This window comes from Hydra viridissima, unplaced genomic scaffold, assembly GCF_058129835.1.
Source record: "Hydra viridissima isolate aposymbiotic clone 2 unplaced genomic scaffold, HvirCarnegie_v1 scaffold_4, whole genome shotgun sequence".
In the NCBI taxonomy this organism is placed as follows: Eukaryota; Metazoa; Cnidaria; class Hydrozoa; order Anthoathecata; family Hydridae; genus Hydra; species Hydra viridissima.
Genome location: NW_028324303.1, coordinates 20,189,472 through 20,207,067, shown reverse-complemented (window position 1 = coordinate 20,207,067; position 17,596 = coordinate 20,189,472). Strand labels below are relative to the sequence as shown.

Genomic DNA, 17,596 nt, shown 5'->3' with positions numbered 1-17,596 from the left:
TATGTAAAAGTGTTGAAAAGAGATATAAACTACAACTGCAAAATGAGTTACCATACCATTGTAAGCCCTGGCTGCATTCCTGACCTGATTGCTTCTACCTGTGTTGGTGTGAATGGTACAGTATTCCTATGAATAACAATTATTCATTTGTTGATTCAATATATAAATTAAAAAATATTGTGCAAATATAATGCTATGTAACAAGCACATTTATATAGCATGCTAATATTATTACTGGGTAAAATAAGTATTAAACTAACATTAAGTAGCAACATTAAGTTCCAGATTAAGTTATTAATAATAAACTCAATAATAAAGATGCCTCTAGTTAAATAAAGTGTTTTGAAATTGTAGGTGTATTGCATCAGAACTGGTGTATAATTTTGTAAGTAGATAAAGATAAACAAAAACTTGCATTTTTGGTTTATTGTAAGGATAAGGTCCTCTGTTAGGAATCTGATAAGGGACAACAACTAGTTCCTTTTTTTCACATTGGTCATCAGCTTTTCGCTTTCGAGAATCTTTTTCAACTGGAAAAGTGACTCTAAGAAAAAGAGCAATGAACTTTTTCAATAAATACTTTTAAAAAAAAAACACCATTAAAAGAATGTAAAGCAACTTACTTAAAAGGTGGCACTGGTTCTGTTGCCTCGCACTAAAATAGCGTTTGATTGTTTATATGCTTTTGAAGTTTTTTTTACTTAAGCAACACATTTAAACTAATAAATTTATCAGACTTTTTTTATATTTATATAACCTTAACCAATATTTAAAACATACCTTGATGTTAAAATCAGGAAATGAGGTTTTTAAATGATCAATATTCAAAAATGTATCAACAAAGTCCAATGTTGGTATTTGCTGGTCAACTCTATTGAAGAAAAAAACAAAATTATTTTAATTAAGATACGTCTTAAAAAAAAAACCTAAAACCAGTTTAAAACCAGTTAAAGACTAGTTTTAAATTAAAGGTATAAAGTGTTTTTTACAATTTCTTTAACTTTTTAAATAGTTTAGAGATTTTATAGACCTTCTAGACTAGGTATCAGTAAAAGAGCAATGTTTTTTCCTCTTTTTTTATTCTTTCTAAATCAGTGGTTCCCAACCGGTGGTCCATGGACCCCTGGGGGTTCATGTGAACTTTTGAAACGGACCACAAGGTAAACGTAAATTCAAAATAAATTTGAGTTATTGAATTTTAATTTTGATATTTTTCTCTGTTTAAAAGAAACAAATAAATCTTGAAATTCAAAATGTAATTCATGCTAGACAACATATGTTGCACAAAATCTGTGTAAGCCAATTTGACGTTAACCGTCTTGCGGACCACTATGAAACAATAAATACTTTATATTATTCTTACATCCGTAAATTTTAAATGCTATATAAAATTATCTTATCTTATGGTAAAAATATTTTTCCAAACTAATTGGTTTGAAAGAAAGTAATTTGTATTATTTTCTTTGAATTGTCGAGAATATACTACTCTCAAATGAGTTATACAAATCTCGAGTTAATATATTACATTATTTTGTATTTTTTTAAAATTCTTTAGATGTCTAAAAGTAAAAAAAGGTCATATTCAGATGAATATACGAAATATGGTTTTACCTACATGCTAAAAGAAACCATTTGCTGCCCACAGTGTGTTATTTGTTATAAAGTACTAGGAAATGACTCTATGAAACCCTCAAAGCTTGCTATTCACTTGAATAAGTGCCATCCTGATCTGCGAACAAAAGATTCTGATTTTTTTCAAAAGAATATTTGAATCACTGAAGAAATGTAAGTTGGATAAAACTGGGACTATTCACCAAACTCAACAGAATATAGCAGAAGCATCTTATAAGGTTTCATATATAATAGCACAGAAGAAAAAAGCTCACACATTGGCTGAAGAAGTTATACTTCCATGTACAAAACAAATTGTTAGATTATTATTTGGAGAAGAAGCTGTAAAGAAGATAGATAAGATATCTTTGTCAAATGCTACAGTCAAACGAACGCTAACTGACATTTCATCAAATATTAAAGAAAATGTTATTAATGAAATTAAAGAATCACCATATTTTTCTATTCAGTTGGATGAGTCCACAGATGTAAGTTCAATGGCACAATTAATCGTATTTTGTAGGTATATTCACAAAAATAAATTCAAAGAAGAATTTTTATTCTCTTCTTTTCTTGAAACAACAACAAAAGCAGCTGATATTATGGAAATTATGAAACAGTTTTTCAATGACAATCAATTACAATGGAAATATTTGTTAGGAATTACTACTGATGGAGCTCCTGCCATGATGGGTTGTAACTCTGGATTGCAGACTAGGGTAAAAGAGATTGCTCCAAATGTAGTTGGTGTACACTGTTTTATTCATAGACAGGCTTTGGCAACCAAAACATTGCCAGGTAGTTTGAAAACTGTATTTAATCAATTGGTCAAATTAGTGAATCATATAAAATCTTCTGCTCTTAACACTCGACTTTTTACAAAATTTTGTTCTGACCTTTTGATGCTGAACACAATATGATATTGTTTTATACTTCAGTGCGATGGCTTTCTGCTGGAAATTTTTTGGAAAGATTTTTCAAGCTTAGAAACGAGGTGAAGGAATTTTTATGACAAATGAAAAGTGGACTGGTAGAATATTTTGAATTTGACAATTTTGAAATAACGACTGCTTATCTTGTGGACATTGTGGGTCATTTTAACAAGTTAAATTTGAAATTGCAAGGCAAAAATCCTTATGTTATTGCACACTTGGATAAACTGAAGGCAATTATTGAAAAGCTCAAACTGTGTAAGACTAGAATTAATAATGGAAATTTGATAATGTTTCAAAATTTAAATAGCGTAATTGGAAATAACATGCTTCCCGAAGTTATAAAGATAGAAATACTTTGTCACCTAGATAATTTGATTAATGAATTTGGTAACTATTTTCCAGATGTGAACCTTTTGAGCAGTGAAGTCATTACATCACCATTTTCCTATGATGTGAAAAATGTGAATGAGGAAGCACAAGAAGAATTGATAGAGTTAAAGAATGATACCACTGCTAAGGATCACTTCAAAATAACACCATTAAACAACTTCTGGTTGAAAATGAGGAATTCACATCCATCGTGTTCAACAATTGCACTTAAAGCCCTTTTTTTTTTTTTTGTTGCAAAGTAGGGTTTTCAGCCATGTTATCTATAAAAACCAATAAAAGAAATAGACTTGAAATTAATGCAGATATTAGATGTGCTCTATCAAAAACAAAAAATTAGAGAATAGAATGAATTAAAAAGATAAAGTGATAATATGCCAGCAGAAAAAATCAAAAAAAACTTCAGACTTTTAAAGTGATGATAATTACAGTCCAAAATTAAAGATAAAAAAAAAAAATGAAGCAATAAGCTTGCTGCTGTTTAACTGTTAAAAAATAAATAAATCTAAGCAACCATCAAAATTAAAAGGTGTGCCAGCAGTTATGGAAACAAGGTATTAAAGTTGTAACTCCAACTCAATCCATAGGATTTACAAAAATGTTATGAGAGAAGCAGACATAATGAAAGAAAATTTAAAAAGCACTCTAAAAGAAAAATTGTAAGCTCTTCGTTTTGATGGTAAAAGAATTGATGGAAAAGATATACAAGTTGTAATTCTAAAAAACTGTGAAAAAGAAATCAAACTAGGAAGTTTTGTTATTACCAAATGGCAAAGCTAAAAGTATATTCCATGTGGTTTGTGGTCTGTGGTTTGCTGAACTTTGATTTGTGGGTTTGTGGTCTGTGGTTTGCTAAACTTTGATATGTCATCAGAATGATCATTTGTGATGCAACTGCAGTAAAAACATGGAACTAAAAGGTGGTGTAGTAGCTTTTCTGAAATTAAATGTTCATTAAGAAAGGACTGCTTTTTCCAAAATGGTGCTTATTGGTTGCCAGCACCATGTGCTATATTTTTGAAACATTTTTGAAATTTTTCCTATGATGGATGAGTGGCCTCCGTCCTCTCCCAACCTGAATCCACTTGATTTTTGCATGTGGGGTATTTTGGAGTCCAAGGTCAATGCTAAACAACATCACAACTTGGCCTCTGTGAAACAAATGATGATCCGGGAATGGGAAAAACTTCCTATGTTAACAATTCATGCTGCCATACAATCATGACATCATCAATTATCATTGACAGTGGACCGAAAAGGAGACCCATTAAAATAATTCTTGGTTTACTTACACTATTTATGTTACTTGATCTGTTGCTGTAATTTCAGTAGTTTTTGTATATTGCATTAAAAATAAATTGATTGTGAAGTACTGACAGATCTTTCCGGTCACCCTGTACAAAGAAGTAAATGCTAAAGCCATAATTTTTCTTGAGGTTGTACAAAATATATTCTTGATGCTGCTTTAAACAAACAAAAATTCTATGATGACCGATCCGCTAAAAAAGCCCTTCAATGATGAACTCATTTTATTCCTAAAAAATTCTACTTTTACAACTGATACCATTGTTAAAGAAAATGGCATAATACTGATATCAACATTGATGAACAGAATTTTTAAAAAATCTAAGAAAATTTAATAAATGGGTATAACAGCTCAAAAGCAACAGTGTTTTCAAAGGTCAAAGGCAAAATATTACAAAACTCTCATAACCTAATAGCTGGTAATATTTTGAAACTCTTTTTTTCTATTTAAGTTTTCAGCACTAATTGAAAACTAACTTTAAAACTTTGTAGAATTCAATTTTAAATTCGCAGAATAGCAAATAATATTAAATCAGTTTCTTAAAATATTGCAATGACTTCTTTTATCTTCACTTTTACAGTGAAATAACATCATGTCAGTTACTTGCTGTTATACTATAATTATCAATTCATAAACTATATACAAATACAAAAATGATTAGGAACCAATCAATTGAAAGTTACCACCTATCCTGTTAAAGAGTGTTAAATATATTTTAAAAAAAACCTTTACATACAAAATATTTACAAGAAAATAGTGTAAAAATAAAAACAAAAAATTTTTGGCACCTTTTATAGTTAGCAGATGCTGGATCTCCATAACCAAGGAATATATCATGTATCCATTCTGGGACTAAACACTGGGTGTTCATCAAATCACGTATTGTTTCTAAGACAGCCTGAAATATTGGTCTCAAAAATTTTGGAAAACTTTAATGCAATATGTCAAGTGTCAAAAATAGATAAATAAATTGTAACAAAGTATTGTTAAAGAAAACAAGAAACAAACGTTGAAAAACAGAAAACATCTATACTCTACAATTATTTGATCTTTTTGTTTTTAAAGAAAAATGAATATTTTGCAGAATATTCACAGCTTTATACAGTTTCTTTCAAATAATTATGAAAAATATTTGAAAACATATCTAAGATTGAAAAAGCCATTTTACATATGATTTCAAAAAAAGAAACCCTTGAACAAAAGCATCTACAAAATAAGAAATCAAAAAATGTTTCAAATGCAAGAGATAAAAGCAAATTACAACATCTAAACTTACTTTAAAATTGTTCTCTTTTGGTTTTCTCCTCATTATAACATTGAAAGACTCATAAACATCCTTAAAAACAGTAAAAGAAAAAACAAATAAAGTAATATATAAATATAAATATAATAACAATATATATATATAATACATAATATATAAATATAATAACAAATAAAGAATTTATTTAAAACTGTGTTGAGATTTTTTGCTGTACATTTTCATACAATCTTATTGTAGACTTCTGTTTATATTTTAGACATTTTAGTGGATAGAAAACATTTTTCTTTTCTCAAGAGCACTAAGACACTTTATCTTACCTTCAGCTGCTAAACAGTTCAAACATTGGGTCAAACATTTGAGAATTACTTTGAGGAGCAGACCTTAAGAGATTCTTAACAAACTTACTTTCTAAAAAACATGCACTAAAACATGCATGCACTAATTATGGCTCAGTGCAAGTATTACCCAGCTTAGAACAAGTATAACGCTTATGACACCTACTGGCAACGCAAATATAACAAGGAGAAGATACTTAACAAGATGATATTTCAATCTAACATCCATACTTGGATGGTAGATTGGAATAACAGAAAGCTACTACAGAATGTGCAACTAAGACCTGTACTAACAAAAAGAAAGCAGGTTTTTTGTTATATGATCATACAAGCTCCAGTTCCTGGAGGCTAATCCACAATATGCTCACATTAGAAAGCAGGACGGACGCAAAAAAACCTCATCATGACATCTTAAACAAGTTCATACTCAATGATCCTAAAAACTCAAACAAAACTTTCTACTTAACCTACAAATTTTACAAAAGAATCTTTACAACCAACTCTTTCACTAAAATCTACCATATATACTAGAAAAAACCTATCGATGAACTTTTTTTTTGGTAGCTAATTTTTATATTTTAATGCTGTGTTGCACAAGGAATTGTTACCTTAGTTACCTTAGTAACAACTTCTTGTGCAACACCGCATTAAAATATAAAAATTAGCTACCAACCAAGGTGTCTAAAATGAATAAACATACTTATTATATCTTATAAATAAAGGAAAACTTTATGATTTTGCTTAACATTGTTGACCTTATTAACATTGTCTTGAACTTGTACTTCGAAGCCCTTTTAATGTTTTTAAAACATTGCTAAAAATATTTCCCTAATTTTGATTTGTTTATCTTCAGTTTAAAAAAAAAAATTAAAAACAACTTATTCTAAAACTTTCTACCTCTGAGCCACTATTGGTTTTGCTCATGTCAGCTTCATATTGGTTTGTATCTAGCCATACTCTATAGGTACGATCATCCCCTTTTAGTTCAGGTTTTGGATCTGGACCTGTAATTTTAACATAAACTCTTGTATTTATCAATGTTTCAAAGTTATAAACAGTTTATTAATCAGAAGTTTATGATTTAATTAACAACTAAAAACCTTCTTCAATCACTTTTCCCTCTTCATCAAGCATGCCGTCAATCTCACAGCCCCGAACATATGAAATCCCAAACTAATAAAGCAGAAAATAATCAAAACATTAAAAAATAATTTTGTAAATCGCTATATTTGTTTGTGTGATTTAAAATTGATATAGCTTATATTTACAATAAATTGCATAGCTTTTAAAAACTATTTCGAATGATTTACAAAATTTCTTTTTTTTTTAATACGCAAAAAATAAATAAATTTTGTAATTGGTACAGTACTATGAGCAAAAACAAAACTCAAGCAAGTTAAGAAAGACGATAACAATAAACTAAAGTGATATTTTCAAATGATTTTGTTGAGAAAAATAATCTAAGATTGAAATTCCTACTAATAACTACAAAAAAAAAAAAAAAAAGTCAAAAACCCAAATAACCTTTAATCAAACTTCCTTCAACTGTTTAAAATATTTTAAAGACTGTATGTATGCACGTATAATAATCAAATTGTGAGCATGCATGCAAACTTTATAATTACATATTAAATTTAACCTGATCTGCAAATGGAGTTGATTTGTCATATCTCTGATTATACACTGTTTTTTGAGCTTTTATAGATATTAGGAACGCAACATCGTGTTTTCTTAAACCTGCAAACAAACAGTTGAAATTAAATTTTAAGATTTCAAAGTTGATTTAAAACAACTTCACTTTTGTAAATACCTTCCCATTCTTCACGCAGCACCTGGCGTTGACTAAGTGTTATTTTTACATCAGCCAAGACTCTAGAAGGACAGGTTTCTCCTACTTTTGGTTTTCCAACCTATCAAAGCGCTCAGAATGTAAAAAAAAGCTTTCTTTATTCCCCTTCATCCTCTCAGAGTACTCAAAGTTAAGAACAAAAAATAATGAGAGCTTACCTCTATTATTGAAAAACTGTTGATCGGCTTAAAAAGAAATAAATAAATCAAAATATTTCATTAGAGAAAATAAACAAATTTAAATTTGAAAAATTTGCAACTTACAAGTGCCATGCGTGCCCAACCTTGAAACAAAGTATCACCATATTCACTTTTCCTGGAAAATGTTTGTATAACTATTTTAAATATAAATATCTTAAAACTACTACAAGTTAAAAAATAATTACTAAACTTTAAATAAAAACTAACAGCAATATGAATGTGTGAATATGAGCTTTAATTTCATATCTTTAAAATTATGTGTTGAAAAGTAAAGAAACCTTCCTAGACATTATAAATATAAAAAACACTTAGGGAATGACGTCCAGTTACCATCAAGAAAAATAAAAATTGTTACATAAAGGTCTTAACTAAAAAAATCCACAAAGAAAAAAAACCATACCATGGTTTTATTCGGCTAATAGCATCTTCAATATCGCTACGCACTTCATCTAAAAGATGCCATGGAAGAAAATGCTTCTTTAAATTTAAATGTAAAATAGTCACATAAAATCTACTATAAGAACAAAAACTCTGAGGTTGACAACGCCAATTTACATTGAGAAGTTCAACTCAAAGTATTCTACTACAACTACTGCAGTCTAATAGTACTTGTAAGAACAGATTAAAATACCATCTTAAACATTTAAAAAGAACATAAAAAAACATTCATCTACACTTAATATAAAAAGACGTTCATACTTAATATATTTTGTTAAAGATTTTATTTATTTTATAAATTTGTAACTATAACAATATTTTAGTGTAAAAGGAAACTTGAAAAATATTTTATCATTCATACTTTATGCATCATTCATACTTTGTGCAGTGAGATTCAAATCGGTAGTGATATAAGAAATAACTTTTTAAACACATAAGTTTACAATGATTCTCAACTTCAATTTGAATAAAATTATGAATAACTTATATTATAGCCAATTAATATAAAAATGGCACAGCACATTTTGCAAGAAAAACTAGCCCGTTTCTTTTGCTTTTGAATGAAAACAAGTGTTCAGCTTTTAACTTTAAAACAACTGAAAAAAATCTAAAAACAAAATAAATTCAAAGTCGCTCTTTTCAGCTTTTTACAGCTTTTTCAGCTCTTTACAGCTTAGAACCAATTTTTGTAATTCTAACAAAAAACTATGTAGTGTGCAAGTTTTCCCCACCTGGCATAGTGGATAAAACTCACAAACTCCTTTTGGTGTGAAAATCTTAATAAACAAAGATATAAGAAATATATAAAAAAGATCAAACTATCTCTTTTAAAGTAAATAATTTATAGCATTTGAAACAAAATATTTCAGTTGAATTTCTACAAATAAAACTGTAATTTAAGGTTTTTGATTTAAACCTGTTAACATTTATACTTCATTAAAAACTCCACAAAAAATGCCACTTAAAGTTTTTATAATAAAAATGCTACTCAATTTGTTTATGATGAAAACACCATTCAAGATATTAATTACAAAACTCACATGTGGATTCTAGTTGAAATAGATTGTGATTACGAAGCAGATAGTCATGCAAAGTAAGGAATTGCAGGTTTAGCTTTGGAAGCGCTAAGCATCCTATGATTAAATTTAAGAATTGTTAAACCAACTGATTACAAAAATTCTGACTAAAACAAAATTCAAAGTTTTTTAAAAGGCGTTTTTAAAAACATAGTTTTAAAACTCTAAAATATAATTACCTTCCCCTGAGTAAAACTCTGTAGGAACAACATTCTGATCCCATAAAATCTTAAATAAAATATGTTCTCAATTAAAAGAGATTGTATTTCTGGACAACACTTAAGATTGGATTAAAAGCAAACTTCTAATTGATATTAGGAAATTGAAACAAGAATATATTTCTAATCAACAATACAAAAGTAGATTTTATATTGAAAAGTTTTTTATTGAGTGCATTTAGTTAAAATGTTGGTACAAGAAGGACAGTTTCATCTAAGGTTTTATTGAGCAACAGAAAGAATGAAGCAACTATTTTAAAACATCTAATTCCCAAAGGGGTAAAATGCTGTCATTAATTGGAATATATGATGAAACAGACTTTTACTGTTTTGTGGCTCTCTGAATCCTATTAGTATCTATTAGTAAATAAACTTAAGTTTTCTTAGCAGCTACTGTAATACAACTTAAAGAAATTTTTCAAAATCTAGTATAGTGCATTTTTAAAATTTTAAACGCTGACAAATAAATTGCACTTATTCGATAACTTTTAATAATGCACTTGTTAAAAAGTTCAGATGCATGTATTTCTATAGCAACCACCCCGTAAGTTAATTGCAGAAAATGTTTCATACATGCACATCAGAGTGGATTTTGATTACCAAAAGATTTAAGAATGCCAAAAGCACTATTAAAGATAAAGAAACTGTTCATCATCCACATTTTGGATGATGAACAGTCTCTTTATCTTTTACAGTGCTTTTGGTAATCTTAAATTTCTTATGTTTTACAGAGAACCCTTTATTTTTTACTGAAACCCTTTATTTTTTACTGGTGTTTTTCGAAATTTCTGTTATATATATTCTTTATATTTGTTCTGAAATAATTAAAGCTCAATGATTTATTTAATAATTAGTTTTATAAATAAGAAAAAGACAAACAAACAAAAAAAAAAGAAAAACCAAATGGAATCAAAAACACAACTTTTATTGCTATTAGTGTTAGTGTCATTATGCAGACAAATGCAAACAAAACATGAAATGATATTTTGAACAAAATTTTTCTTATTTTTTTTCATATTTCGTTAATTTTTTTTTAGATTTTAAGTGATTTTTTTTTAAAAAATGTCTTCTAAAAAAAAAAACCTAAATTTTATAACAAAAATACTTTCAGAAAATAACTGTTGACAAATATTTTTCAAGAAAGTATAAATTTCTCAGTTTGAAAATTACATAACATAAAATTTTTGTGTGTTTTTTTTTTTTTTTTGCACCGAAAAATGGCATTTTTGAAATGCCTTATTTTTATCTTTAAAACAAAATTTTAAGTGCAAAATATACTTTAAATTATGTACTTTAACTATATTTAATATTGTAATACAGGCTTGGACTGGGCCGCTGGGATACCGGGAGATTCCCGGTGGGCTGGTTGGCATAAAAAATTATATTCTATTTTTAGTTAGGCTACATTTTGTTTTCCAAATAAAATGTAAATTAAAAGTTAACTAAAAATATAATAACTTTTTTTCTGGCCTCTAATTACACCTAATTAAAGGCCATCTGCCAGCTAATAATATAAATTTTGACGGCCATCTTGAGCTGATCGAAAGTTGCAGTATATTAACAGTGAGTTTAAGCATGCACGCGTTATCTTTAGGCGGCACTAGTACAAGCGTTAGCAAGTGTGCTACCACTGCAAGTTTAAAAAACGTTTAGCATGTAAAAACTCCAACAAGCACGTTTTAAGTCATTGATTATTCATAACTTATTTGTAAGTTAAAAAAATTTCCAAAAAATATCTGTGCTATAAACAATTAAAACGATCTTACAAGAAAATTTGCATCAATTTTTACATTTAATTTAAAGATGACATGTAAGGGAGTTACGAGAGATGCTCTTTTTATAGCATAAGATGGAAATATTATCGATGACATAGAACTTGATTTATTATACAATATTAATAGATCTAAAAATGATTACCCTTATTGAAATTACAAACATTTTGAATTAGATGAGCTAGATAATTCTGAAGGGTGGTCAGAGTTTCGATTCCAAAATGTTGATATTTGGGTTGCTCAGAAAGTTTGATGCTAGTGTAACAAAAGATCAGCTTCAAACAGAATTATCGGACTTTGCAAGGAAATGGGAAAGTTTCGAAATAACTCTTGGAGATGAATACAATTTGATATTTGACACGGAAGTATATGACTCTGTCTCAGACAACATGCAACAATATAAATCTGAAGAATCTGAACTGTCTTTACAATCCCAGAAGTGGAAAACAGTGACAGCCACAGAATTAAATGCAAATCTTGCAAAAAATGTATTGTTCGTTGTTACTTTGCCCTCCAGAAGTTTAACTTGCATAGTCTTGCTTATTCAAATTTGTTTCTGGCTTACAAATTTGTGCTGACATTATCCTCATCACAAGTTGCTTGTGAAAGGTCATTTTCAAAATTGAAATAAATTTTGAACAGATTAAGAAATTTGATGAGCCAGTCAAGTTTACAGTCATTCATGCTGATGTCTTGTGAAAAAGACCTTCTTCAGAGAATTAACAACGATGCAATAATTGATGTCTTGGCATCGATTAGTCGAACGATGAAAAAGTTGCTATACTATGCAATATTGAATAGCGATTGTGTATACTATTTCTAGACTCCAACTTACAGCAGTGTTTTAGAAATATTTATTTTTATCAATATTTAGGCTGGGAAGTTTAAATCTTTTTTTTTTTTGATATTTTAAATAATAATAAACAATAATGCACTTAAAAATAAAAAGTCCTTTACTAATACAATATAGGTAAATTTAGAAAAATAAGGGCGTTAATTATAGTCGCTATCATGGGTGGCTTAAATATATATATATATATATATATATATATATATATATATATATATATATATATATATATATATATATATATATATATATATATATATATATATATATATATACATATATATATATATATATACATATATATATATATATATATATATATATATTTATATATATATATTTATTTATATTTATATATATATATTTATATATATATATTTATATATATATATATATATTTATATATATATATATTTATATACATATATTTATATACATATATATTAAATATATGCAACATGCAATGAAGTAGGCTGCCATGACAAAATTTCCCAAGCCATTTTTTCAAGCCAGTCCGACCCTGTTGTAATACATTATGTAATTTGTAAATTTGTTTAATATTTTAGCTTTATTTAGTAACATTTCATCAGCATAATATTTTATTAGTAATATTTTAGCTTGGATAAGTTAAAATACTTTTGCATAAGAAAACTTAAATTGCTATTTGCTCAAAAAAAAAATTTTCTTGTTTTTAGTTGAAATACTAACAGAGTTCAATTTTTAATTATTTTACACTCTGATAATATTTAATATTAGAAACATTACAAGCTTTAAAACAGATGTTTACCTGCTCAGTAGGAAACATAGGTGTTCGATTTAATGTTTGTATTTGAGATGGTCTTCTTTCATGTCTAGAAATCTACACAAAACATGTAATCAAAATATTGCTCTGTAAAGAGACAAAATTTTATCAAAGTAAAAAAGTTCAAATATACAAAGGTAAGCATACTAATAACTCAAGTAAAAATTCTTTATCCAACTTTTGATCATCAGACATTTCTTTTAAACTTGGTACGAGATTCAGATGAGCAGCTATAGCATGAAGTTTTCTTGTGCTTTAAAAATAACAAATAATTTGTGTGTGTGTATATATATCAACTAAAAGTAAATTTTTAAGCAAATATAAAGCAAATACTAAGATTATTAATCTGTATTAGTTAAGTACTTAAAATGCCTCTGTATTTCTAGTTATGCAGTATCACCAGATTTAATTTGAGCAGATTTTCTTAGATTATTTATTTAATTTACAAAAATGTAGAGCAATACCTGTAATTTTAAAATATTAATTTTAAAAGATAGCAACCATTGCTATTAGCATCATTGTTTTCTTTTCTATTTATTGTTATTATTATTATCATTTTTTATTGTAATTATTATTATTTATTTTTGATATTAATAATAATAATAATATATTTTGATATATTATTATTATTATTATTATCATTATCATTATCATTATCATTATCATTATCATTATCATTATTATTATTATTATTATTATTATTATTATTATTATTATTATTATTATTATTATTATTTATACTATTATTATTATTATTATTTATACTATTATTATTATTATTATTATTATTATCATTATTATTATCATTATCATTATCATTATCATTATCATTATCATTATCATTATCATTATTATTATTATTATTATTATTATTATTATTATTATTATTATTATTATTATTATTATTATTATTATTTATACTATTATTATTATTATTATTTATACTATTATTATTATTATTATTATTATTATTATTATTATTATTATCATTATCATTATCATTATCATTATCATTATCATTATCATTATCATTATCATTATCATTATTATTATTATTATTATTATTATTATTATTATTATTATTATTATTATTATTATTATTATTATTATTATTATTATTATTATTATTATTATTATTATTATTACTATTATTATTATTATTATTATTATTATTATTATTATTATTATTATTATTATTATTATTATTATTATTATTATTATTATTATTATTATCATTATTATTATGATTATTATATTATTATTATTGTTAATTACAAAAGTACTTTGAAGTGTTTTCCCCTGTAATGTGCTGTAATATCTATACAATAAAGATAATATGTAATGTTCTAACCTTAATTTTTTAAAGCATTTTTTTAAAGTTTCTCGAGTGTCAACACTGGCTACATTTCCCATCACGAAATCTAAAGCATCATTTTTGTAATTCTTGAAAACAGCTCTTTGCAATGATGTGATGCTTTCATAATGTTTATCAGACATTTCACGGTCTGTAAGGGCAGATCCTGTGTGGTCATTTATCTCAAATCCACAATAAAACTTTAGCATTTCAACAAGCTAAAGGCAATTTTAATACTTTTTTTAAAATTATTAAAAATAATTTGTTAAAAATTGAACTTCTTGAAAAAATAAACAATCTAAGATAACTACATTATACATGTATACTTCACATTCCTTTTTAGCCAGGGCCTTATATGACTATTTCAGACAACTTTTATTTCAAACAAGCTGTTGATCTTGTTGTATAGAATAAAAACTTCAATAAAACTAATAGCTAATGAAATTTTGTTTAACTAATATATTTTCAGTAGAATTATGTAACATTAAATTCAAAAAATATAACCAGTTGGGTTAGTTTAGTTATTGTTGCAACAGGCTGATGTTTTAGGTGATTGGTGAGGCTTCTTTTTTTTTTATTTTGAAGCAATTAAAAATCAAATGTAATTTTAAAAATTGGTAACTTGCTTATAAAAAACAGTTTGCTGTAAATTTAGATAACCAACCATTTTTAAATGCAAATATTTAGGAGGAATCTAAAGAAACATCAACAAGTAGAAAATATTAAGCTTAAGTTTTGAACAACAAACCTAAATCAAGTCACTTTTTTGCAAAACACATTGCATTTACATAAAAATCTATTTCAGAAAAGTTTACCTGATTAAAAAGCTTTCCTTTTGGGTGTTTGGCCAGTGCTGATAATCGACATCGAACAACCACATGGTGATTATCGATAAGAACATTAAAAAATCGTCTTGTGGGCAATAGACTCTATAATTGTTTTAAATGTTTTCAAACAGTTTTCTACAAAAACTAAGAGAAAATCATCAAGAAAATTCTTACTTACTTGCAAATCAATCATAAGCTCAATAAACCTCTCACAGTAACTTACAGCATCTTCATCAACTTCACCTTCTATTTGAAAAGTTTGTTAAGAAAAATTAAGAAAAACATCAAATTATTACTTTAAGTAAAAATCATGAATATATATTATATTTATACATTTCTAAGAAAACTTTATGCATACCTCCCGGAATATTTTGTAAAACTTTAAAGAACACAGAGATAAGATCTGAAAGAAATCTTCGTTCAAATTCAAGCCTAAAAGAGAAGGTTACAAAGATTTTCAAAAACTTTTAAAAAACAGTTTTTTACTCACACACAAATAACAAATTCTGAAATACACAGTTTGTCTTGATGTCTAATAATTGGAGTGATGTTTTGATACAAAATATATCATGCCTAATGTTTAAATAATTTCCAGAATTTTAAATCTTTAATTGTATTTAGTTTGTACACTTTGCTTTGATTTTTAACTGTATTTAGTTTGTATCAATTTGCATTTTTTTAAATTGTTTAGTAGACCAATTGCATTTTTAACAAATATGCCAAAATCAAGAAAGCCTTTTTACTGAGATTTAACTGATCTTTGAAGATCAGTTTAAAGATAAGTTGCTGAAAAATTTAAAATAGCTTTAATTTTTACATGTTTTAAATTATGAATTGTTAACAACTACTTTGTAAGCAATTACAAAAATCATACAAATAATCAGACTTTTAGCAAATAATTTATTTTAGCCAACTTATTTCCTACATTTCTCTAATGTTGTTAAATAAAAAAAACTGCATTTTAATATCAGTGTTGCTACAAGTTAAAATATTTTACAGATTTTGTTTTATGAGGTTGTACATGTAAACATCCAGCAGTTTTAAATTTTGAAATTCTGTTACTTAAGTTTTTTAGCAATTAAAAAAGCAAATTTCAAAAAGTCAAAACATTTTAATGACTAAAATACAGTAACTCACATCAGACTAAATTTCATGGTTGTTAAAAGAAAAATGCTAGCACCAATTAAGACAACTCTCCACATTAGCTAACAAAGTTCATTTAAAATTTCAGTTCTCGTATGCTCATTTTGTAGGTTAGTTAATGTAACTGCATCTACTTCAGTATTATAGATTGCCTCCTACCATCAGATTTAGTGTTTGAAGTGAATTGTCATTTGAAGTGTTTCAAAGTTTTAAAACCTATTGAAGAGATCTTTATGCTTTAAGTGATGTGTTATTACTTTAGTAATAGTTAAGTGACCTTTCTTTTAATTTTCTACAAGAATTTTGAAATGAAAAGGACCCAGTAAGTATTCACCTATTAGCATTCATTTACCTTTTAAGAACTTCGGGACTAGCTTTACTATCTTTTCTTTTAATGATGTTCCAATATTTTTGGTATTGTGGTACAGATTTTAATTCTTGCTCAAGTCTTCCCTAAAAAAAAAAAAAGAGTTTAAAAGAATCATCGAGTATTCGAAACATGATTAAAAACCTTAATTTTTTTATGTTCATAACCTTTGGATTGAAAATAACTTTTGAATTAAAGTTTAGCAGAAGCAAAAAAAAAAAAAAAAAAACATACTGGTAGTAAACAGCACCACATCGGCAAACTGATGAGCTTTTGAACTTGCTCTCTGATTAAATCTACCTCCTAAAAAAATATCACAAAATTTTTATGAATTCTTGAGATAAACATTGATTGACAAACCTAGAATTTCTTTCACATACCAAACTATTGAAGCATCTGATCAGGAAAATCAGGATTATAACACATTCTTTGAGGGAATACTAAAATTTAATTGATATGAAATTAAACAATAAAATATTCATTAAAAATGCTAAAGTTTAACATAATAAAACTTATTTAAAAAACTAGCTGTTTGATGATATTACCCCTTCTCCTTTTACAGCGATTTCAAGTACTTTTTGGAAGAAAAACTCAAAGTGTTCTTTATTTGTCTTAAATACCTGTAATTAAATACCAAAAATTATACATGAGCAATTAAATAACTGCTAACAAGATTAAAAAAAAAAAAAAAAAATAGAAATTTGTTTCCCATACTTGGGGAACAGAATGCCCAGTATTTTTTTACAGGAAAATTTGCCTTTGATTAAAAACTCCTATTTGTGTTTGTAACATTAGGCAACAAAAATTTGTTTCAATCTATTATTTAATGTTTTTTTCATAATTCAACAATTTTAATGGAGAA

General features: G+C 26.5%; 1 protein-coding gene across 2 annotated transcripts in view; it reads right to left on the bottom strand.

Annotated features, from left to right (window-relative positions):
• Positions 1 to 17,596, bottom strand: part of LOC145182702 (RNA helicase aquarius-like) — a 30,534-nt gene that overhangs the window by 9,871 nt on the left and 3,067 nt on the right. For both annotated transcript variants that reach the window (XM_090083704.1, XM_090083703.1), the window contains 25 exons: positions 17,280 to 17,354; positions 17,115 to 17,174; positions 16,969 to 17,037; positions 16,720 to 16,820; positions 15,583 to 15,656; positions 15,403 to 15,470; positions 15,213 to 15,326; positions 14,395 to 14,615; positions 13,191 to 13,296; positions 13,029 to 13,100; positions 9,581 to 9,629; positions 9,366 to 9,458; positions 8,288 to 8,336; positions 7,951 to 8,002; positions 7,846 to 7,872; positions 7,649 to 7,748; positions 7,478 to 7,575; positions 6,939 to 7,011; positions 6,736 to 6,842; positions 5,516 to 5,575; positions 5,028 to 5,137; positions 781 to 871; positions 624 to 655; positions 416 to 544; positions 57 to 126 (listed from right to left, as the gene is read on the bottom strand). In XM_090083704.1, the coding sequence (XP_089939830.1) occupies positions 57 to 126; positions 416 to 544; positions 624 to 655; positions 781 to 871; positions 5,028 to 5,137; positions 5,516 to 5,575; positions 6,736 to 6,842; positions 6,939 to 7,011; positions 7,478 to 7,575; positions 7,649 to 7,748; positions 7,846 to 7,872; positions 7,951 to 8,002; positions 8,288 to 8,336; positions 9,366 to 9,458; positions 9,581 to 9,629; positions 13,029 to 13,100; positions 13,191 to 13,296; positions 14,395 to 14,615; positions 15,213 to 15,326; positions 15,403 to 15,470; positions 15,583 to 15,656; positions 16,720 to 16,820; positions 16,969 to 17,037; positions 17,115 to 17,174; positions 17,280 to 17,354 (2,100 nt within the window). The remainder of the gene's footprint in view (positions 1 to 56; positions 127 to 415; positions 545 to 623; positions 656 to 780; positions 872 to 5,027; positions 5,138 to 5,515; positions 5,576 to 6,735; positions 6,843 to 6,938; positions 7,012 to 7,477; positions 7,576 to 7,648; positions 7,749 to 7,845; positions 7,873 to 7,950; positions 8,003 to 8,287; positions 8,337 to 9,365; positions 9,459 to 9,580; positions 9,630 to 13,028; positions 13,101 to 13,190; positions 13,297 to 14,394; positions 14,616 to 15,212; positions 15,327 to 15,402; positions 15,471 to 15,582; positions 15,657 to 16,719; positions 16,821 to 16,968; positions 17,038 to 17,114; positions 17,175 to 17,279; positions 17,355 to 17,596) is intronic.